Source organism: Bombina bombina, chromosome 3 (genome assembly GCF_027579735.1).
Source record: "Bombina bombina isolate aBomBom1 chromosome 3, aBomBom1.pri, whole genome shotgun sequence".
Classification (NCBI taxonomy): Eukaryota; Metazoa; Chordata; class Amphibia; order Anura; family Bombinatoridae; genus Bombina; species Bombina bombina.
In genome coordinates, this window is record NC_069501.1 from 636,730,590 (window position 1) to 636,754,044 (window position 23,455).

Consider the following 23,455-nt stretch of genomic DNA (forward strand, 5'->3'; position numbering starts at 1 on the left):
GCCATTTCAATGGTTTTGAAAACAGCAGTTAGTTCTGCAACTTGACTGGATCTTGGTCCAATGTTGAAACCTATAGATATATTTGGGAATCCATTTGCCCCAGTTATACCAATGCCAGCGACTAATCTGCGCTCATTATCAATAGTAGCATGGTAAGAACAACCATCAACATATACCCAAGGTAATGTTTGACAATGTTCCTCCAGAAAATCATCTTCCGATAATTCTTCCCCTGGATCTCTGGCAGTACAGTCGTGGAGCTCAGCAAGCCCTTGTGCGACTGGATTCTTTTTATTCTGCTTGTAGCGAATTTCTAATGGCCAGCCTTGCAAGGAAAGAGTCCACGCTGTTATGCGGCTATTTGACAAATTCCCATCTCTTATTCTTTCACTTTGCAAATATAGCAAAGGCTGGTGGGCCGTTTCTACAATAATTTTCTCGCCCTGTATATAGCTGCGGAAATTTTGTAGAGCCCATACAGTAGATAAGAGGGCTTTTTCGCAATCGTTAAACTTTATTTCTACTGGGGATAGATTTTTGCTCGCATAAGCAATGGCTTTGTTCAATTTATCATGCTTTTGGTATAAAACAGCACTCATGCTTATATCTGTGTAACCTGTCTCTAAGAAGAAAGGTTTACCACCTTCAGGGTACGCTAAGCAAGGTGCTTGAGTGAGTTTTCTCTTCAGCTCTCTGATGGCTTTCTCTTGAGACTCACTCCAGTGCCATTTCACATCTTTCTTTAGAAGAAGTAGTAGTGGTTTAGCTAATTCCGCATAATTATCAATTAATTTGCAAGAATAATTTGTCATACCCAGGAATGATCTCAATTCCTTTAAGTTAGTTGGGTTTTTAGAATTCACTATAGCTTCCATCTTTTTCTTTTGGGGATTTAATCCTTCAGAGGTAACTTCATGTCCCAAGAAGTTTACACGAGTGCGGCACCATTGAGCTTTTTGTAGGGATAATTTGACACCTGCCCTTTTAAGTTGGCTGAGGACGTGTTTAAGCTCTGCGATGTGTTTTTCAAAGTCTGTACTTTTGATTAAAACATCATCAACATAAGATAAGGTCCCCCTTTCCAGTGCGTCAGGCATAGCCTTATGCATGAATACAGCAAATTCATGTCCAGAATTTATGTATCCAAATGGAAGTCTCTGGAATGCATACTGAACCTTTTGGAAGGAGAATGCTAGCTTATATTGGTCCTCTTCATGTACCTTTATGGTCCAATATCCCTGTGCACAATCAATGGCAGTGAATATTTTGGATCCCTGCATTTGTGCTAGGCACTGGTCAATGTATGGTACAGGCCAGCCAGACATGTATACTAGTTTGTTTAGCTGTCTTAAGTCAGCACACAAAAGCCATTGTCCATTGGGCTTAAGGACACCTAGAATAGGATTATTATAAGAGCTGTGCACCTGTCTGATAATACCTCTTTCTTCTAAATTCCTTATGATCTCTGCAAGAGAATCATATGAGGCTAAGGGAAGTCTGTATTGTTTGACAAATACAGGTGGCGCATCGGGATCTGTTTGTATTCTTGCAATGTGCAAGCCTGTAGTACCACAGTCATAAGAATCCTTAGCGAAAATATCCTTGTATTCCATTAGGAGTTCTCGCAGCTGTTGGCGTTCGTCATCGCTGGAACAGCCATTAGCTAAGGATATTTGCTCTTCGACTATTTGCTGAAATCCTGGAAAGATTTCAGGCTGTCCTATTTCATAGGCTTCTTCCAACCTAGAGGTGAGATCCCCTTGATTATAGTTTACATTGCTCCCATGACTCTGGGTATTGGAGTAATCTTGCTGTTTGATTGGCTGATCAAACACTAGAGAGGCTTCTTCAATTTTACAGATGCCTTCCTCTGAGCTGAAGGGATAAATAGACTGAACATTAAATAGACCCTCTGGCATAGATGCAAAGGATTGTTCTATTAATTGTTCTTCAGTTAGGTATCCTTCAGGTATTAGCCCAATTACATTATTCTGGAATCCAAAAGTGTAATAACTTGATTCCAGTGCATATCCTATGGTAGTTCCCTTGGATAATGTTATATCCTGTGGAGTCATGTTATGCACAATAATATGTATTGGAACAGTTCCAATATTCACCATAGGAGTGTAGGTTACTGTGACACCCAGATTTTGTATTCTATGGGAGAGGCAAATTAGTGTTTCAGAAGTTTTTAATTTCTGACCTCTCTTTACCTGTAAGGGTAAAAGAAATGTATCAGCCCCAGCAGGAATTATAACATCGCTAGATACCTGCATATTCACGGCATATGGCAATTGCTGGTTTGATTTCAGGGCTGCATTTTCATCCTGAAATACTTCAGGGTCCCCATTTAACCTGCTCCAGAGGCAAGAATTAATCAAATCTATTTGTATGGCATATCTATGTAAGATATCATTGCCAATGTATATTTGATTATGGGGAGTATTTAAAACTAAAAACAGGTGCTTCACTGACTTATTACCAATAGAGATATATAATAAGCACTTAGCTGTGATGTTATAGCTTTCAGACCTGTCATCCAGGCCGTTGACACTGTGGTCTTGGGGAGAAAGATATTTAATCACTTTAGGTTCAGCTATTTGCGTTAATAAACCTTCGCTTATATAGCTAGCTTCCTGTTTTAAGTTTATTTTAGCATACTTGGTTTTACCAAGGTCATGCACTTGTATAGGGATAAATAGATCCTCTTTAACTCTCTCAATCCCTGTGAGGTATTGAGCGTGGCCTCCCCCCTTAGGGATTTTATGATCCCCCTTGTGGAGTGATATGGTTAATACATCGCCATCTAGGGAAATATTCGCTATCTTTCCAGGAGAAATTTTAAAAGTATTACCATCAGAGCCACTAAAAGGAGTCTGATCATCTATTTGTAGAATAGTGATTTCAGGTACAGAGTTATTCCTGAAATGAATCTCCACAGCATCTGGTTTCTCTTCCACCACGTGACAGCTATGTCGGGCACGAGATATACCAGATTTTTCATAATTGATAGGCCGTTTAACTTGTAACCAAATTACATTATTTATGCAATCAATTATGGTGCTTAATCGCTTCAGGAGATCACTACCAATAATTAAATGATCAGTTGGCAGATCCACTATAATGACAGGGTGTCTTATGACCCTGTTCCCCAATTTAAATTTTAAACAGGCAGTACCGTAGACTTTTAGGGAGTCACCCCCAACACCTATTAGAGAACCGTCAAATTCTTTTATTTTAGGTTTGTGGGGTGTTGGCTCATTTAGCTGTGTGTAGTACCTGTGGGATAAGATAGTTGCCTGTGGCCCAGTGTCAATTAATCCCCTGATAGGGTTGGAGACTGAATCTTGCAGCTCAACTAATACATAATATCTTCCTGCAGTTTCTACCATTTCACACATAAAGTTGGCGTTAGCATACATTTGTGGGCTTCGCCACGTGTTACCTGAGTTTGCCATGCTTTCTGATGCAGAAGAATCTTCATACCTACCTGTTTCCTCTATGACAGGTTCGGCTGGATTCTTGTGTACTGCATCTGTGGAGATAAGGTTAAGAGAGTGCTGCAAAGGAAGAGATTCGTTAGTTTTTCCCGGATGAGGTTGCCTGTCATCACAGCTAAATTGTCCGTTTTCGGTCTGTGGGGAGAGAACATGATTAGTATCATTGATATTTATTATTACATTTTGTATATCTCTCCCCTCCCCCTCAGGTGATGCTGCAGTATTTATGACTCTGCCTGTGGTCCACTGCTGACCACTGGCTGTACCCCTAAAAAAGTATTGTTCGGTTGCTGAGCCGTAGATTTTTGACTCATATTAGCGATTTGTTCGCTCAACCGATTTAACTGGGTAAACAGCATATCTACCTGATTGTACAAGTTACCTCTACCCCTGGGTCTATCTCCTGGTGCCCCATTGTAATGATTCCTGGACCATTGGGTACCCTCATAATCAGGGCCGCTATTTCTATTCTGGCGTGGTTGCCCCTGGGGTTCAGCTTGCTCAGTATTAGTACCTTGGGGAGCATTATATACCTGGGGTGTCTGGTTATCCTGAGAATACCTTCGCCGTCTATTGTATCTACCTTTGCGGGGGTACCTATTATTCTGTGGGTATTCTCTTTGGGCGTAATTATTCGCCTGAGTATGTCCCCCGCTTTGGCTATAGTCTCTCAGCGTCTCATCCCGTGTTGGGGGAGGGGTAGAGTTAAACCTCTGTGGAGATGGCCCGTTTTCTCTGGCCACTTCCGCATAGGTTTTCTTTTTAGACTCCAAATTTAGGGGTTCAGGTGACACCCTAGTTTTGGCCACTATTTTAGGATTGGGCTTCTTCTCCCTTTTATCCCCCTGTTCACTGGACTGCTGAATAGAGTATAACTTTGTACTCTCTTTGATCAGCCATTCCAATGAACAGTTCTCCTCAAAATCTCTAGCTAAGTTGATTTTGATGGGTGTGGGGAGCGCTTCAAAAAATATATTCACAAACTCTGAACCTTCAAATATGGGATCATCTTCAGCCATGCTGTACGCATTCTTCAATACAGAAAGGAACTCGATTGGACTTTGATTCGCACTACATTTTAAACCATATACAGCTATTCTCGCTGCCGTTTTAGTGCAATGTTGTCCGAATTCTTTTCTGCATTGTCGTTTTGTTTCACTCCAGGAACGAATATTCATATCCTTTAGTGAAGCAAAGAATTTGTGATGCTTACTTTCAAATACCCAGGGTAGAAATTCAATTTTTAATTGCTCACTCATTATAGAAAATGCGTTTTCAAAGGCCTCTAAGTGGTCAATTATGGAAGTGGCCCCCCCTTTAGAAAGTGGGTGTACTGTATTCTTTAGGAATTTAATTATTGTGGGGTTGTCATACACTTTATTTGGTATATCACTGGACCTTACTGGGGACTTTTTGTTTGAGCTAGAGTGCCTTTCATTTGAAGCGTAATAATTTTCTGGTCCCCCAGAGTTATGTAGTTGTCTAGGGGAAAAAGTTATCTCTGGGCCTGAATTAGGGCTATAGTTATAGCTGCTAATTTGTCTCTGTAATTTATTTATTGCATGCTCGTATGCTTTTTCAGCCTCATGATATCTAGCTCTTAAAGTTTTATTTTCATCTTGGCACTTTTGATATTCTTCTTCGAAACTTTTAAAATCAGCCATTAGTTCCTGATTATATTTATCTAAATCAGAAGCCTTTTGGCTAATATGGAAAACCTCTGTCTTTGTCTGAATAAAGGCATCTTGAAATTCTCGTAATGAATTATTTTCATCCCTTAGCTGCCCTAATTGTCTGTTCTGTCTTGCCATTTGGTTAGACATTTCACAGCTCAAATACATTAGGATCGGCCAAGTTTCGAAAATTAATTAATCACGCCCCCTAAGTTCCGTGCATCTATTAAGTTGCAGTAACATTTGGTATAATTCCCCATCTTCAAACCACATATCTTTAACTAAATCTTTGGCCTTATCTTTACACTCATTAATATACCTGGAGACATCGTCCCCAATATCAAGTCTAGTCATGATGTGATTCATGGCGTCTAATTTGAGCGTTTTTTCCTGAATCACTTCATTGACGGAGGACATTGGGGAGGACACAATTTCATCTTGCACAGAAACGCTAGCATTACTTTTTGCTGAAGACATCGTTATTTTAGTGTTTGTACTTAATAAGATAAAACGCTAATACAATTTTGACTAATAAGAGAGAGGGATAAAAAAAATTATATCTTCAAAATATCAATATCAACTTTGAAATATGACAAAATTAATATTTTTATTAATCTTGAAATATGAAAAAATTATATTTCTGATTAATTTTGAAATATGAAAAATTAATATTTTTATGAATTTTGAAATATGAAAAATTTATATTTTTATGAATTTTGAAATATGAAGAATTAATATTTTTATGAATTTTGAAATATGAAAAATTAATATTTTTTTTGATCAATTTTTTTAATATGAAAAATTTATATTTTTATCAATTTTTCAAAAATTAATTTTTAATAATATTTCAAAATATTAATATTAATCTTGAACACAAAAATCAATATTTCAATTTTCAAAAAAAAAAAAACTTCTATATTTTCAAAAAATCAATTCGAAATATGAAATTTTTTCTCTCTTCTATAATAATTTCTATTTACCACAAATATATTATATCAAATATGTGGAATATTAATAAATCTCATGCAAAGTGCCTCCAATTATTATGTCAGTATATTTATGAAAATCTTAGTAGTGCTATCCAAATAATATATATCAGCTTATGGCAGGGTTATGACTCAATACAACCAATAATTTTCCTTAAAAATAGAAACCCTTAATAAACATGCATCTACTAGAAACAATAAAATTAATATAAATACCTGAACTCTTTTATTTAGTTAATACCCATGAACATTTTTGAACTATATTTGCAATATTAGAATATGACACAAAAGTTATATGCGTTAAAACCAACTCTTAAAATATGCTATCCTTCTTACAAAACCCAGAAAAATATACCTTCACAATTCAGCCTTATTTATTTAACACAATGGGACTAAAAACCTTTAACATCCAAGCAATACAATTCTAAACTGTGCTCTTTCAACAATAGGATAATATATATATTCTGCTATTTAACTGCAATTTATCCTAATACAAAATTTACAGTATCAAAACTTGCACAGATGAATTACTTAACAAATCAGACACAGATTTAAACAATACCTAGGCTTATGACTACCAATTTAAAATACAATATACTTCACCAATTTTGAACCAATTCGTAGCGGTCTTTAGGTCATCTCATTTGAAGGAGGTTTTTGCACAAATCAAGGTTAAGTTTTTGAGCTCCTTGCTGAAGTGAATTTTTTTCCAGATATATCGCAGCCAAAATCAGATCATTAGTTTTCAGCAAGTTACAGACAACTCCCTCTTGTGCATTCAACACTCCCATTATATAATCATTGATAACCTGTTTCGTTCACGCCCTTTTTGCTTGTCCCTTGTCATTGGATCATTGGTTTAGTATACATTGTTGTTATGGAAACGCCCACGGAGCCTTGTCCCTTTATTGGATAACTGAATATCCCATTTCCAACAGCCAAAAAGCTTTCTGGCTGTAGTTCTCTCATGGCAACACCGGGTGGCATCACAAACAGACACAGCAACATTTGAAACAACTTAAATCAGTATTTCTATGAAATGGTTATTCATTTTATCATAATTTACTGCAACAACTATTCACAATATTTGCTTTGGATAAGTTATATCTTAATGAATTTTCTGATCATTTTGATATGAAACATCACATATATCTAACATTATATTAAAATAATTTATATTTCATTTAGCCTAACAGAAAATTTATATCTCATACTCATATCACATCAAAGTAACTTCCATATCTTCATCTCACTATATTTTAAAAGATGTATTTAAAACTTTATAAACATTTATTGCACATTTATATGATATGATTTATTTCATTTCATGCAGGCATTCCATCTCTTTCTAAGTGCATAGATTGATGCCCATGGCCAATGGTTGTCTGCAATAAAAATAGAAATAATTATTAGAAGTGATCCAAGCATTCATATGTCTAGGGTCCATCTGAAATAAGATTAAGTATCATTAATCATTTACTTTTAGGTCCACAAACATCTATTTATATTCTTAAAAACACAGAGGTTATTAAACATTTTTGACTGACTAAAACAGTTGCCTCCCAGCTTAGCAAATACCCATGCAATAATAGAGAATTAGATAATTTCCCAAATTTCTATATTTAATACATTCTGGGGCATGCATTCAAAGAGAGAGAAAAAAAAATGTTTATTTGTTATCTGTTTTAATGAGTTTGAGTCACACCTCAGCATCTGTCTTTTGTTTCCCAAGGCCTTCATTGCCCCACATGGGGTCAATCCATGATTAGTTGTAAAAGTCTTAATACAGCACATTTCCTGTAAGTACATGCTTATCCAACTATTTTAGATTTTATCCTTTTAAGTGATGGTCTTAAATTGGGTAGACCAAATGTCTTAGAGTCATAAAACTCTGCATATAGTCAAATGAGCATGGTCACTGAGTTAGTTGCTTTTAGGAAAATTTGTCTGCGTGCTTACACAGCAGGAAGTCATGCTTCAAAAGCTAGGCTGATCCTCAATCCTGATAAACGTGTATTCACCCAGCTCCCATCTGGTAGGGGGATGGGACCACTTGTGGATTAGAAGCTGTGTTCAACAAATTCATGTTCAATTAATTCTGATGTCTCATTTAATATATACAGTGTATAAAATATACATATACATATACATATATATGTATACATATGTAATATTCATCATAATATTCATATACTCTGACAAGGCTGTTCTACGAACCAAGTTAGGTTTTCTTCCTAAGGTTGTGTCATTTCGCAACATCAATCAAAAGATTGTGGTTCCTTTCTTATGTCCTAATCCTAATCCTATATGGATGTGGTTTGTGCCTTGAAGTTCTCTCTTCATGCCACAATGGAATTTAGACAAACTTCTTTCGCTGTTTGTTATCCTTTCCAGGAAGCGTAGGGGTCAGAGGGCCTCTTCCACTTTCTTATCTTTTTGGCTGTGGAGTGTCTTCCCATTTAGCATAGAGTCAGCGGGACATAGCCTCCTCTGAGGATTACGGCTCATTCTACGAGAACTTTGGTTTTCTCTTGGGCCTTCAAAAATGAGGCCTCAATGGATCAGATTTGTAAGGCGGCTACCTGATCCTTCTTACATACTTTTTCCAAATTTTACAAGTTTAATGTTTTTGCTTCTGCTGAAGCAGCCTTTGGGGGAGAGGTTTTGCAGGCTGTGGTGCCCTCAGATTAGGGTCCGCCTCTCTTTTTTCCCTCCCGTTAGCATTCCGTGTACTCTAGAGCTTGGGTATATGTTTCCCACAAGTAAGGAATGCAGCTGTGGACTCTTCCCATACTAAGAAGGAAAACATAAAATATGACCTACCAGATGATTTCCTTTCCTTCTGTATGGGAAGATTCCACATCTCCCGCCCGTGTTCTCCGATGGGCGGCCCTAATTTTAAATGTATTTTTCTGGCACCTTTTTCACCCTGATGTTTCTTCTACTGTTACTTGTTCCCTCTGCAGAATGACTGGGGTTATGAGAAAGTGTGTGTGTGTGTGTATGTGTGTGTGTGTGTGTGTGTGGGGGGGGGGGGGGTGTTTGGGCCTTTGGCTGGGGTGTCTTTGCCTCCTCCTGGTGGCCGGAATCAGTGTTTCCCACAAGTAAGGAATGCAGCTGTGGAATCTTCCCATACAGAAGGAATGGAAATTATCTGTTAAGTCATAATTTATGTTTTTTTACAACTTTCCAATTTTCTTCTGTTATCTAATTTGCTTTGTTCTCTTGGTATACTTTGTTGAAAAGAATACTTAGGTAGGCTCAGGATCTGAGAGCTAGCTGCTGATTGGTGGCTGCCCATATTTGCCTCTTGTCAGTGACTTAAAGATGTGTTCAGGTTACTTCCAGTAATGCATTGCTGCTCCTTCAATAAAGGATACAAAGAAAATGAAGCAAAACTGATAAATTGGAAAGTATGCTGTATATGAATATTGAAAGACAAATTGGGGGTTTCATGTCCCTTTAAGAATTATAGCTCGTTCAACTCGTTCTGTTTCTACTTCCTGGACTTTCAATAATGAGGCTTCAGTTGAGCAACTTGGCTATCTTTACACACTATTGACAACTTATCATTTTTGGCGGTGGTTCCAGGTAAATAGGTAGCTGCCTTTTCTGTTTTGTCCCACTCATTTTTTCATGGACTCCACAGCTTTGGTATTAAGGACTTGTGGACTCTCACCACATTAAGAAAGAAAACAAAATGTATTCTTACCTGATAAATTAATTTCTTTCTTGGTAATGAGAGTCCACAAACCCGCCCTCTTCTCAATGTTTGCAGCAGTTTGTAGTTGCACCTCTTTACCCTACTATCTTTTTTGCTTTATTCCTCCTATCCTTGGCTATACATAATATTGGGAGGGTAAGGGAAGTGGGAGGGATACTTAGAAGCTCTGGTGTAGGGTGTCTTTGCCTCCTCCTGGTGGCCAGGTGATGTATTTCCCAAGAGTAAGGATTTATGGACTCTCACCATCAAGAAATAATTAAAATTATCAGGTAAGAATACATTTTATTTTTGTATGGGAGAACAGCAGATAGATGGTACCCATCAGCTCACCACATTGTTCTTTTAACCCTAAAACTCCCAAAAAACTGAACATGTAGACTTACGTGTTGCAAATGGGGAGCTATGTTTGATGACTGCATAGTGCGCAAGTGATAGTCCCCAGGAGGGGCATTTTTTCTTTAATGTAAATGTAGAGCATGCCCTAATAATTTCTTCCCAGATTTCCTATTGTGATTCAATCTCACAACAACACACCTAGCTTTGCCATCAGTTATCTCAGGAGCAAGGTCTTTAAGATTCTGACTTTGGCAGAATTATATCCTAAAGCCCTGTCTGGGGTTAATTTTATCAAGCGTCGGTAACTAGGAAGCAGACTGTTTCAATTTGACACTATATACTACATCCATGGTAATGACCTGCTCATTCCTTGTTTTCTCTGATTTCATGCTGTGTGCTAGGGAATTTCCCTTAGTTAAAGTCATATTTCCTTCCTGACATCTTCTTTTGTCATGTGATTGAAGAGAACACTGTCCTTTGTAACATTCTCCACAGAGAACTTTGTTTTTGCTTCACCTATTCCATTGGGTCATTTTGTTATTTACACTACCCCATTATAGGGTCACCAATGCTTAAAGGGTTTATTCAAGCCATTCCCCAGTGTAACTTTTTTCCATTTTTTTTCTCCTCACTTTCTCTTTGTAAAATCTATCCTAACGTAATCCCTTCATTCTCATCAAGCACCACTTAGGATTTGCAACACACTGTAGCTTCAAAACCGCACAAAACTAGTTAGCAGAGCAGCATATGCATGTAGCTGTCAATCACCAGCCATGTCCTGCTCTGGAATTGCAGTTGGTTGCAAAGATGGACTTCAACTATGTATTTAACCCCTTTATGTGGCGCTATAGTTATACATTTAAACAGCTAAAGGGACACTAATGCAAAATTACATCATCTAATAAACTAAAGAATTAGTTTGAGTTGGTATATTCCTTTTAAACAAAATTGTTATATGTTCTTGATCTGTACACTAACAAATGCACACCATTGTACCATATTAAAAAAAGAGAGACACTAGTACTTCTGCAAACCAAAACAAAGGCTAAAGCTACAGCATCTGTCATGTAAAGGTTCTTCATATTAAAGTACATGTATATGTTTAGAGTATTTGTTTTTTCTAAATGTTATTACTGCCATTCTAAGTGAAGAAAAACATATAAATCTGTGTAATCCATAATTTCTTGTCATATTTTTTGTTTTATTTGTTTTATTTAAAAAAAAAAAAAAAATTGGGGGCGTGTCCGTGCAGCGTACTGGATAGGACGCACATTCTGATAGCTCCAGCAGAATCCTTAATAATCCGCCGATTATTACTCTTTAACAGCAAGATTAAGCATACATTTTATGAAGACACCACAATCCTGCTAATTGTTACCCTATATCTATTTTCTTTGCTGTATGTATGATACTGGGGACTTAGATCGGAACATTAAGGCCTAAGGCGGCGGCCTAGTAATAGGTATCCACATCCCCCCGGGAAGAGCCGGGTCATCAGTGCTGTCAGGAAAACTGACTTACTGAACCTTTTCACAACCTATCACCAAGAGGTCATCAAGCTTATCTGCTGATCTATCCCACCAAACAGCATTAAGATCGTTGCACTGGGGTAGAGAAAACATTACTCAGTCAAACATGACAGACATGGCGGAAGAGAGTTGCCAGACGCGACATGAAGATTAAAATTTGACATCCTCATGCACAGGCTAATTGAGAGAGCTCCATTATGATTACTTGCTGATGCGCTTAAATACCGAGAATGAGACCACAGCACACATGATGGACTCAATGGAAATACAGCCCTGCAGTAATCACACTGGCATCGACTACAAGCTCATACTATGGGAACCAAAAGGTCAAAGGCACAATCAACCAGTCTCCAATGTATCCAGAGACACTTGCAACACAGAGTTGCAGCCGAGGTCTCAAAAACACTGGCCACCGGTATTGGAGAAACCCCGGAGATGTCAGAAATAGCTATAATTGCCCAAGGAGAACAGCCTCCGGAGCGCAAGATCAAGGAACCGAACAAGGGATTATACCCGAACAAACAGCGGAGGAGGAGGAATCTACTGGCACAAGCAGCTTTGATGCAGTGGTTCGGGAGGGCCCACCCGAAAAAGCAACACAAAAAGCCGGGCAAGCCTCTTACCTGCAAAAATAATTGTGACGAATCTTGCAGATGTGGCGATACGCCGACCACACTTCAGGTCAACTTATGGCAAGACATCTTTTGTTTTCATAATGATGGACACATCCCGAAGACAGGAGAGGGGTAGTCTGAAGATACCCTTCTCAGACAATATACGACTGAAGCGCCGATAAACGCAATTTTATTATCATATGCCTTGCAGTGGTGTCGATGATACTTTAGGGACATTTTACAATGCGACACTAGTTCCATGTTCTATAGTTTATTCATACAATGATCGTTATTGCTTAACTTCCTCCCACCAGACTCTGCTGACAGAAAGAACCCGGGGACTGAGCATAAGTAAATTCTCCGGTACAATTATGTATGGTACATGCTAGTAATCTTAAGATATCAATGATTAACTGTAATATGTAATGTTTTCAGCTGTGTAGAGACAATAGTCTCTAGCAAACATAATACCATTGTACAAATGTTATATATATGTATGCCATGTGAAACTTGAGGATAATATTGCATCTGTAATGCCGCCAATATCTAACTTTACAACAAACTGATTTTGCTGCTGTGGTAAGCGGCCGTAGCCACGGGAGGAAACAACAAAAGCAGCCTCAGATACAAATCAGCACGTAATGAGTCTTCACAGGCCATTAATAACAATCTTAATAGCGTAGCACCAGCAAAAATATCTATAACCCCTTTCTCAATTGGCTAGGCACGACATATCTAGATTCATCATACATCACAAAACTATATGTCCCTCCTGTGTAATAGATAGGAACGACTCAACATGTTTATGCCTTACTCTCTTTCTTAAAGTGCTAACATACACTTTGCCCGCTATCAAATAGACTCAACCTCACTACAAGATCATAGGTCAGAGAAAAACTTAAAGGGACACTGAACCCAAATTTTTTTCCTTTTTATGATTCAGATAGAGCATGCAATTTCTCCAACATAGGTGTGTCCGGTCCACGGCGTCATCCTTACTTGTGGGATATTCTCTTCCCCAACAGGAAATGGCAAAGAGCCCAGCAAAGCTGGTCACATGATCCCTCCTAGGCTCCGCCTACCCCAGTCATTCTCTTTGCCGTTGTACAGGCAACATCTCCACGGAGATGGCTTAGAGTTTTTTAGTGTTTAACTGTAGTTTTTATTATTCAATCAAGAGTTTGTTATTTTAAAATAGTGCTGGTATGTACTATTTACTCAGAAACAGAAAAGAGATGAAGATTTCTGTTTGTATGAGGAAAATGATTTTAGCACCGTAACTAAAATCCATGGCTGTTCCACACAGGATTGTTGAGAGCAATTAACTTCAGTTGGGGGAACAGTGTGCAGTCTCTTGCTGCTTGAGGTATGACACATTCTAACAAGACGATGTAATGCTGGAAGCTGTCATTTTTCCCTATGGGATCCGGTAAGCCATGTTTATTACGATGGTAAATAAGGGCTTCACAAGGGCTTATTAAGATTGTAGACTTTTCTGGGCTAAATCGATTCAGTTTTAAAACATATTTAGCTTTGAGGAATCATTTTATCTGGGTTTATTGATATTATAATATCGGCAGGCACTGTATTAGACACCTTATTTCTCTGGGGCTTTCCCAAAGCATAAGCAGAGTCTCATTTTCGCGCCGGTGTGGCGCACTTGTTTTTGAGAGGCATGGCATGCAGTCGCATGTGAGAGGAGCTCTGATACTTAGAAAAGACTTTCTGAAGGCGTCATTTGGTATCGTATTCCCCTTTGGGCTTGGTTGGGTCTCAGCAAAGCAGATACCAGGGACTGTAAAGGGGTTAAAGTGTTAAAGCGGCTCCGGTTCCGTTATTTTAAGGGTTAAAGCTTCCAAATTTGGTGTGCAATACTTTTAAGGCTTTAAGACACTGTGGTGAAAATTTGGTGAATTTTGTACAATTCCTTCATGTTTTTTCGCAATTGCAGTAATAAAGTGTTTTCAGTTTAAAATTTAAAGTGACAGTAACGGTTTTATTTTAAAACGTTTTTTGTACTTTATTATCAAGTTTATGCCTGTTTAACGTGTCTGAACTACCAGATAGACTGTGTTCTGAATGTGGGGAAGCCAGAATTCCTGTTCATTTAAATAAATGTGATTTATGTGATAATGACAATGATGCCCAAGATGATTCCTCAAGTGAGGGGAGTAAGCATGGTACTGCATCATTCCCTCCTTCGTCTACACGAGTCTTGCCCACTCAGGAGGCCCCTAGTACATCTAGCGCGCCAATACTGCTTACTATGCAACAATTAACGGCTGTAATGGATAATTCTGTCAAAAACATTTTAGCCAAAATGAACCCTTGTCAGCGTAAGCGTGGCTGCTCTGTTTTAGTTACTGAAGAGCATGACGACGCTGATATTAATATCTCTGAAGGGCCCCTAACCCAATCTGAGGGGGCCAGGGAGGTTTTGTCTGAGGGAGAAATTACTGATTCAGGGAACATTTCTCAACAGGCTGAACCTGATGTAATTGCATTTAAATTTAAGTTGGAACATCTCCGCATTCTGCTTAAGGAGGTATTATCCACTCTGGATGATTGTGAAAAGTTGGTCATCCCAGAGAAACTATGTAAAATGGACAAGTTCCTAGAGGTGCCGGAGCTCCCAGAAGCTTTTCCTATACCCAAGCGGGTGGCGGACATTGTTAATAAAGAATGGGAAAGGCCCGGTATTCCTTTCGTCCCTCCCCCCATATTTAAAAAATTGTTTCCTATGGTCGACCCCAGAAAGGACTTATGGCAGACAGTCCCCAAGGTCGAGGGAGCGGTTTCTACTTTAAACAAACGCACCACTATACCCATAGAGGATAGTTGTGCTTTCAAAGATCCTATGGATAAAAAATTAGAAGGTTTGCTTAAAAAGATGTTTGTTCAGCAGGGTTACCTTCTACAACCAATTTCATGCATTGTCCCTGTCACTACAGCCGCATGTTTCTGGTTTGATGAACTGATAAAGGCGCTCGATAGTGATTCTCCTCCTTATGAGGAGATTATGGACAGAATCAATGCTCTCAAATTGGCTAATTCTTTCACCCTAGACGCCACTTTGCAATTGGCTAGGTTAGCGGCTAAGAATTCTGGGTTTGCTATTGTGGCGCGCAGAGCGCTTTGGTTGAAATCTTGGTCGGCTGACGCGTCTTCCAAGAACAAGCTACTAAACATTCCTTTCAAGGGGAAAACGCTGTTTGGCCCTGACTTGAAAGAGATTATCTCGGATATCACTGGGGGTAAGGGCCACGCCCTTCCTCAGGATCGGCCTTTCAAGGCGAAAAATAGACCCAATTTTCGTCCCTTTCGTAAAAACGGACCAGCCCAAAGTGCTACGTCCTCTAAGCAAGAGGGTAATACTTCTCAAGCCAAGCCAGCTTGGAGACCAATGCAAGGCTGGAACAAGGGAAAGCAGGCCAAGAAGCCTGCCACTGCTACCAAGACAGCATGAAATATTGGCCCCCGATCCGGGACCGGATCTGGTGGGGGGCAGACTCTCTCTCTTCGCTCAGGCTTGGGCAAGAGATGTTCTGGATCCTTGGGCGCTAGAAATAGTCTCCCAGGGTTATCTTCTGGAATTCAAGGGACTTCCCCCAAGGGGGAGGTTCCACAGGTCTCAGTTGTCTTCAGACCACATAAAAAGACAGGCGTTCTTACATTGTGTAGAAGACCTGTTAAAAATGGGAGTGATTCATCCTGTTCCACTAAGAGAACAAGGGATGGGGTTCTACTCCAATCTGTTCATAGTTCCCAAAAAAGAGGGAACGTTCAGACCAATCTTAGATCTCAAGATCTTAAACAAGTTTCTCAAGGTTCCATCTTTCAAGATGGAAACCATTCGAACTATTCTTCCTTCCATCCAGGAGGGTCAATTCATGACCACGGTGGATTTAAAGGATGCGTATCTACATATTCCTATCCACAAGGAACATCATCGGTTCCTAAGGTTTGCATTCCTGGACAAACATTACCAGTTCGTGGCGCTTCCTTTCGGATTAGCCACTGCTCCAAGGATTTTCACAAAGGTACTAGGCTCCCTTCTAGCGGTGCTAAGACCAAGGGGCATTGCAGTAGTACCTTACCTGGACGACATTCTGATTCAAGCGTCGTCCCTTCCTCAAGCAAAGGCTCACACGGACATTGTCCTGGCCTTTCTCAGATCTCACGGCTGGAAAGTGAACGTGGAAAAGAGTTCTCTATCCCCGTCAACAAGGGTTCCCTTCTTGGGAACAATTATAGACTCTTTAGAAATGAGGATCTTTCTAACAGAGGCCAGAAAAACAAAACTTCTAGACTCTTGTCGGATACTTCATTCCGTTCCTCTTCCTTCCATAGCTCAGTGCATGGAAGTGATCGGGTTGATGGTAGCGGCGATGGACATAGTTCCTTTTGCGCGCATTCATCTAAGACCATTACAACTGTGCATGCTCAGTCAGTGGAATGGGGACTATACAGACTTGTCTCCGAAGATACAAGTAAATCAGAGGACCAGAGACTCACTCCGTTGGTGGCTGTCCCTGGACAATCTGTCTCAAGGGATGACGTTCCGCAGACCAGAGTGGGTCATTGTCACGACCGACGCCAGTCTGATGGGCTGGGGCGCGGTCTGGGGATCCCTGAAAGCTCAGGGTCTTTGGTCTCGGGAAGAATCTCTTCTACCGATAAATATTCTGGAACTGAGAGCGATATTCAATGCTCTCAAGGCCTGGCCTCGGCTAGCGAGGACCAAGTTCATACGGTTTCAATCAGACAACATGACGACTGTTGCGTACATCAACCATCAGGGGGGAACAAGGAGTTCCCTAGCGATGGAAGAAGTGACCAAAATCATTCTATGGGCGGAGTCTCACTCCTGCCACCTGTCTGCTATCCACATCCCAGGAGTGGAAAATTGGGAAGCGGATTTTCTGAGTCGTCAGACATTGCATCCGGGGGAGTGGGAACTCCATCCGGAAATCTTTGCCCAAGTCACTCACCTGTGGGGCATTCCAGACATGGATCTGATGGCCTCTCGTCAGAACTTCAAAGTTCCTTGCTACGGGGCCAGATCCAGGGATCCCAAGGCGGCTCTAGTGGATGCACTAGTAGCACCTTGGACCTTCAAACTAGCTTATGTGTTCCCGCCATTTCCTCTCATCCCCAGGCTGGTAGCCAGGATCAATCAGGAGAGGGCGTCGGTGATCTTGATAGCTCCTGCGTGGCCACGCAGGACTTGGTATGCAGATCTGGTGAATATGTCATCGGCTCCACCTTGGAAGCTACCTTTGAGACGAGACCTTCTTGTTCAGGGTCCGTTCGAACATCCGAATCTGGTTTCACTCCAGCTGACTGCTTGGAGATTGAACGCTTGATTTTATCGAAGCGAGGATTCTCAGATTCTGTTATCGATACTCTTGTTCAGGCCAGAAAGCCTGTAACTAGAAAGATTTACCATAAAATTTGGAAAAAATATATCTGTTGGTGTGAATCTAAAGGATTCCCTTGGGACAAGGTTAAGATTCCTAGGATTCTATCCTTCCTTCAAGAAGGATTGGAAAAAGGATTATCTGCTAGTTCCCTGAAGGGACAGATTTCTGCCTTGTCGGTATTACTTCACAAAAAGCTGGCAGCTGTGCCAGATGTTCAAGCCTTTGTTCAGGCTCTGGTTAGAATCAAGCCTGTTTACAAACCTTTGACTCCTCCTTGGAGTCTCAATTTAGTTCTTTCAGTTCTTCAGGGGGTTCCGTTTGAACCCTTACATTCCGTTGATATTAAGTTATTATCTTGGAAAGTTTTGTTTTTAGTTGCGATTTCTTCTGCTAGAAGAGTCTCAGAATTATCTGCTCTGCAGTGTTCTCCTCCTTATCTGGTGTTCCATGCAGATAAGGTGGTTTTACGTACTAAACCTGGTTTTCTTCCAAAAGTTGTTTCTAACAAAAACATTAACCAGGAGATTATCGTACCTTCTCTGTGTCCAAAACCAGTTTCAAAGAAGGAACGTTTGTTGCACAATTTGGATGTTGTTCGCGCTCTAAAATTCTATTTAGATGCTACAAAGGATTTTAGACAAACATCTTCCTTGTTTGTTGTTTATTCAGGTAAAAGGAGAGGTCAAAAAGCAACTTCTACCTCTCTCTCTTTTTGGATTAAAAGCATCATCAGATTGGCTTACGAGACTGCCGGACGGCAGCCTCCCGAAAGAATCACAGCTCATTCCACTAGGGCTGTGGCTTCCACATGGGCCTTCAAGAACGAGGCTTCTGTTGATCAGATATGTAGGGCAGCGACTTGGTCTTCACTGCACACTTTTACCAAATTTTACAAGTTTGATACTTTTGCTTCTTCTGAGGCTATTTTTGGGAGAAAGGTTTTGCAAGCCGTGGTGCCTTCCATTTAGGTGACCTGATTTGCTCCCTCCCTTCATCCGTGTCCTAAAGCTTTGGTATTGGTTCCCACAAGTAAGGATGACGCCGTGGACCGGACACACCTATGTTGGAGAAAACAGAAATTATGTTTACCTGATAAATTTCTTTCTCCAAAGGTGTGTCCGGTCCACGGCCCGCCCTGGTTTTTTAATCAGGTCTGATAATTTATTTTCTTTAACTACAGTCACCACGGTACCATATGGTTTCTCCTATGCAAATATTCCTCCTTAACGTCGGTCGAATGACTGGGGTAGGCGGAGCCTAGGAGGGATCATGTGACCAGCTTTGCTGGGCTCTTTGCCATTTCCTGTTGGGGAAGAGAATATCCCACAAGTAAGGATGACGCCGTGGACCGGACACACCGTTGGAGAAAGAAATTTATCAGGTAAACATAAATTCTGTTTTTAAGCAACTTTCTAATTTACTCCTATTATCAATTTTTCTTCGTTCTCTTGCTATATTTATTTGAAAAAGAAGGCATCTTAGCTATTTTTAGGTTCAGGACCCTGGACAGCACTTGTTTATTGGTGGGTGAATTTATCCACCAATCAGCAAGAACAACACAGTTTGTTCACCAAAAACTTACATTCTTGCATTTCAAATAGATACCAAGAGAATGAAGAAAATGTTATAATAGGAGTAAATTCAAAAATTGCTTAAAATTGCATGCTCTATCTGAATCACGAAAGAAAAAATTTGGGTTCAGTGTCCCTTTAACCTATATATAGGTATAATACAACTGGTTTCAGTTTGTTCATTAGTTAGGCCCTTTTATCATTATTCTACATAACCATAGGGACCCAAGAGTGGTTTATGTTGTAGTTAATTATAAACAGGACTGTTTAGGGCAGATATAGATGTATAAGTACATTTCTTCCTGATAATGTTCAATATCATATTGCTTTGAACTGCATAGTCCAGAAGTGAGTAACAGATGGAGGCCACTTTATACCGGGACAAAAAATGGGGGAAAAAGTTTCTTATTACAGCATAGTATGTGGTGAGTTTTTTATTTAAGCCATGATAAATACCCTATAGCCACAGATCAGCCACTCACTGCCCCTCACTTTATAGGCAAGCAGCCACTACACAAAGACACAATGGTTTTCCCAACAAGGTATATAAGCAAATCCCTTACAATGCTTAACGGTTTATTTGATGTAGGTTTCAGTGTTTGTTACATACTAGCTATAAGCAGGTTAACCCCAACATCAGCATATCTGGTTTTCTTTTTAGTTGTGGGATCCAAGAGAGGTTTCCCCAGCTGGGGTATGGATAGAGCGTTCAGTAAGCATAGCCCACTTATTCTGTCCAACCAACATCTCATTGGGTCTTCATCCATCCTTTCTTAAGCTTATTATATAGATTTATAAAAGCCATGGCCAGTTGGATAAGTGGGAACACAGCAAAAGTACATGGTTTTATTACATAATCAGTAAATATGTAGTAAACTTTTATATGCCTATGTATTGTATAATATGTTCATTTCATACTTGCTGTAAAACATCAAAGTTTTCAGTAAAGCTCTTTGAAAATTAAAAAAAAAAATAAAAAAATTCTACCATAGTATTTCTCACTAGCATTTTTTTTTTTTTTAGGGAAATCTTGCTGCAGTTGTTGAAAAGGAAGAAAAAAGAACTTATTTGAATGGCCAAGAAAATGTTGTAAAGATTCCCACAGTTAGCCCTCAAACACAAATGGTATTGGCAGGATTGTTTATGGTACTTGATTATCTATTTCGCAACAACAACAGGTGTGTTTCTGAAATAAATCAAATAATGTTGATCATATGATCCAGGAGTATTGCTTTGAAAATTACTATAACTGTGTACAAAAATTCTATTTCTCCAACATAGGTGTGTCCGGTCCACGGCGTCATCCTTACTTGTGGGATATTCTCTTCCCCAACAGGAAATGGCAAAGAGCCCAGCAAAGCTGGTCACATGATCCCTCCTAGGCTCCGCCTTCCCCAGTCATTCTCTTTGCCGTTGTACAGGCAACATCTCCACGGAGATGGCTTAGAGTTTTTTGGTGTTTAAATGTAGTTTTTATTCTTCAATCAAGAGTTTGTTATTTTAAAATAGTGCTGGTATGTACTATTTACTCTGAAACAGGAAAGAGATGAAGATTTCTGTTTGTAAGAGGAAAATGATTTTAGCAACCGTTACTAAAATCGATGGCTGTTTCCACACAGGACTGTTGAGAGGAATTAACTTCAGTTGGGGGAAACAGTGAGCAGACTTTTGCTGCTTGAGGTATGACACATTTCTAACAAGACTCGGTAATGCTGGAAGCTGTCATTTTCCCTATGGGAACCGGTAAGCCATTTTCTTTGTTTAACAGGAAAGAGATGAAGATTTCTGTTTGTAAGAGGAAAATGATTTTAGCAACCGTTACTAAAATCGATGGCTGTTTCCACACAGGACTGTTGAGAGGAATTAACTTCAGTTGGGGGAAACAGTGAGCAGACTTTTGCTGCTTGAGGTATGACACATTTCTAACAAGACTCGGTAATGCTGGAAGCTGTCATTTTCCCTATGGGAACCGGTAAGCCATTTTCTTTGTTTAAGTAAAAGAATAAAGGGCTTCATTAGGGCTTAAAAAACTGGTAGACATTTTTCTGGGCTAAAACGATTACTTTACTAAGTATATTTGGCAGATTATTTCTTTTAATAGTTGTTAAATCTTGGGGATTGTTTTAATAAAAACGGCAGGCACTGTATTGGACACCTTTTTCACTGGGGGCCTTTTCTAGTCATAGACAGAGCCTCATTTTCGCGCCTCTAATGCGCAGTTGTTTTTGGAAAGCATGGCATGCAGATGCATGTGTGAGGAGCTAAGACCCACTGAAAAAGCTTATAGAAGGCATCATTTGGTATCGTATTCCCCTCTGGGCTTGGTTGGGTCTCAGCAAAGCAGATACCTGGGACTGTATAGGGGTTAAATGTAAAAACGGCTCCGGTTCCGTTATTTTAAGGGTTAAAGCTTTCAAATTTGGTGTGCAATACTTTTAAGGCTTTAAGTTACTGTGGTGAAATTTTGGTGAAATTTGAACAATTCCTTCATACTTTTTCACATATTCAGTAATAAAGTGGGTTCAGTTTAAAATTTAAAGGGACAGTAACGGTTTTATTGTAAAACGTTTTTTTTGTGCTTTGTTAACAAGTTTAAGCCTGTTTAACATGTCTGAACCATCAGATAACGATGTTCTATATGTATGAAAGCCAATGTGTCTCCCCATTTAAATATATGTGATATATTTGTGTCATAATGTCCAAACAAAGTAGGGATAATAATGCCATAGATATGATATTGCCCAAGATGATTCCTCTAATGAGGGGAGTAAGCATGGTACTGCATCATCCCCTTCTGTGTCTACACCAGTTTTGCCCACACAAGAGGCCCCTAGTACATCTAGTGCGCCAATACTTATTACCATACAACAATTAATGGGAGTTCTCTGAAGGGACAGATCTCTGCTTTATCTGTTTTACTTCACAAAAGGCTGGCAGCTGTGCCAGACGTTTAAGCGTTTGTTCAGGCTCTGGTTAGAATCAAGCCTGTTTACAGACCTTTGACTCTTCCCTGGAGTCTTAATCTAGTTCTTTCAGTTCTTCAAGGGGTTCCGTTTGAACCCTTACATTCCATAGATATTAAGTTATTATCTTGGAAAGTTTTGTTTTAGGTTGCAATTTCTTCCGCTAGAAGAGTTTCTGAGTTATCTGCTCTGCAGTGTTCTCCGCCCTATCTGGTCCATGCAGATAAGGTGGTTTTTACGTACTGAGCCTGGTTTTCTTCCGAAGGTTGTTTCCAACAAAAATATTAACCAGGAGATAGTTGTACCTTCTTTGTGTCCGAATCCAGTTTCATAGAAGGAACGTTTGTTACACAATTTGGACGTTGTCCGTGCTCTAAAATTCTATTTAGATGCTACAAAGGATTTCAGACAAACATCTTCCTTGTTTGTTGTTTATTCTGGTAAAAGGAGAGGTCAAAAAGCAACTTCTACCTCTCTATCTTTTTGGCTTAACAGCATCATCAGATTGGCTTATGAGACTGCCGGACGGCAGCCTCCTGAAAGAATCACAGCTCATTCCACTAGGGCCGTGGCTTCCACATGGGCCTTTAAGAACGAGGCTTCTGTTGATCAGATATGTAAGGCAGCGACTTGGTCTTCACTGCACACTTTTACCAAATTTTACAAATTTGATACTTTTGCTTCTTCTGAGGCTATTTTTGGGAGAAAGATTTTGCAAACCGTGGTGCCTTCCATCTAGGTGACCTGATTTGCTCCCTCCCATCATCCGTGTCCTAAAGCTTTGGTATTGGTTCCCACAAGTAAGGATGACGCCGTGGACCGGACACACCTATGTTGGAGAAAACAGAATTTATGTTTACCTGATAAATTACTTTCTCCAACGGTGTGTCCGGTCCACGGCCCGCCCTGTTTTTTTAATCAGGTCTGATGATTTATTTTCTTTAACTACAGTCCCCACGGTATCATATGATTTCTCCTATGCAAATATTCCTCCTTTACGTCGGTCGAATGACTGGGGAAGGCGGAGCCTAGGAGGGATCATGTGACCAGCTTTGCTGGGCTCTTTGCCATGTCCTGTTGGGGAAGAGAATATCCCACAAGTAAGGATGACGCCGTGGACCGGACACACCGTTGGA

General features: G+C 39.8%; 1 protein-coding gene across 1 annotated transcript in view; it reads left to right on the forward strand.

Moving 5' to 3' along the window:
- Window positions 1–23,455, forward strand: part of BRIP1 (BRCA1 interacting helicase 1) — a 1,071,924-nt gene that overhangs the window by 476,548 nt on the left and 571,921 nt on the right. Inside the window, exon 11 of the mRNA XM_053707344.1 lies at window positions 20,380–20,534. Within this exon, the coding sequence (XP_053563319.1) occupies window positions 20,380–20,534 (155 nt within the window). The remainder of the gene's footprint in view (window positions 1–20,379; window positions 20,535–23,455) is intronic.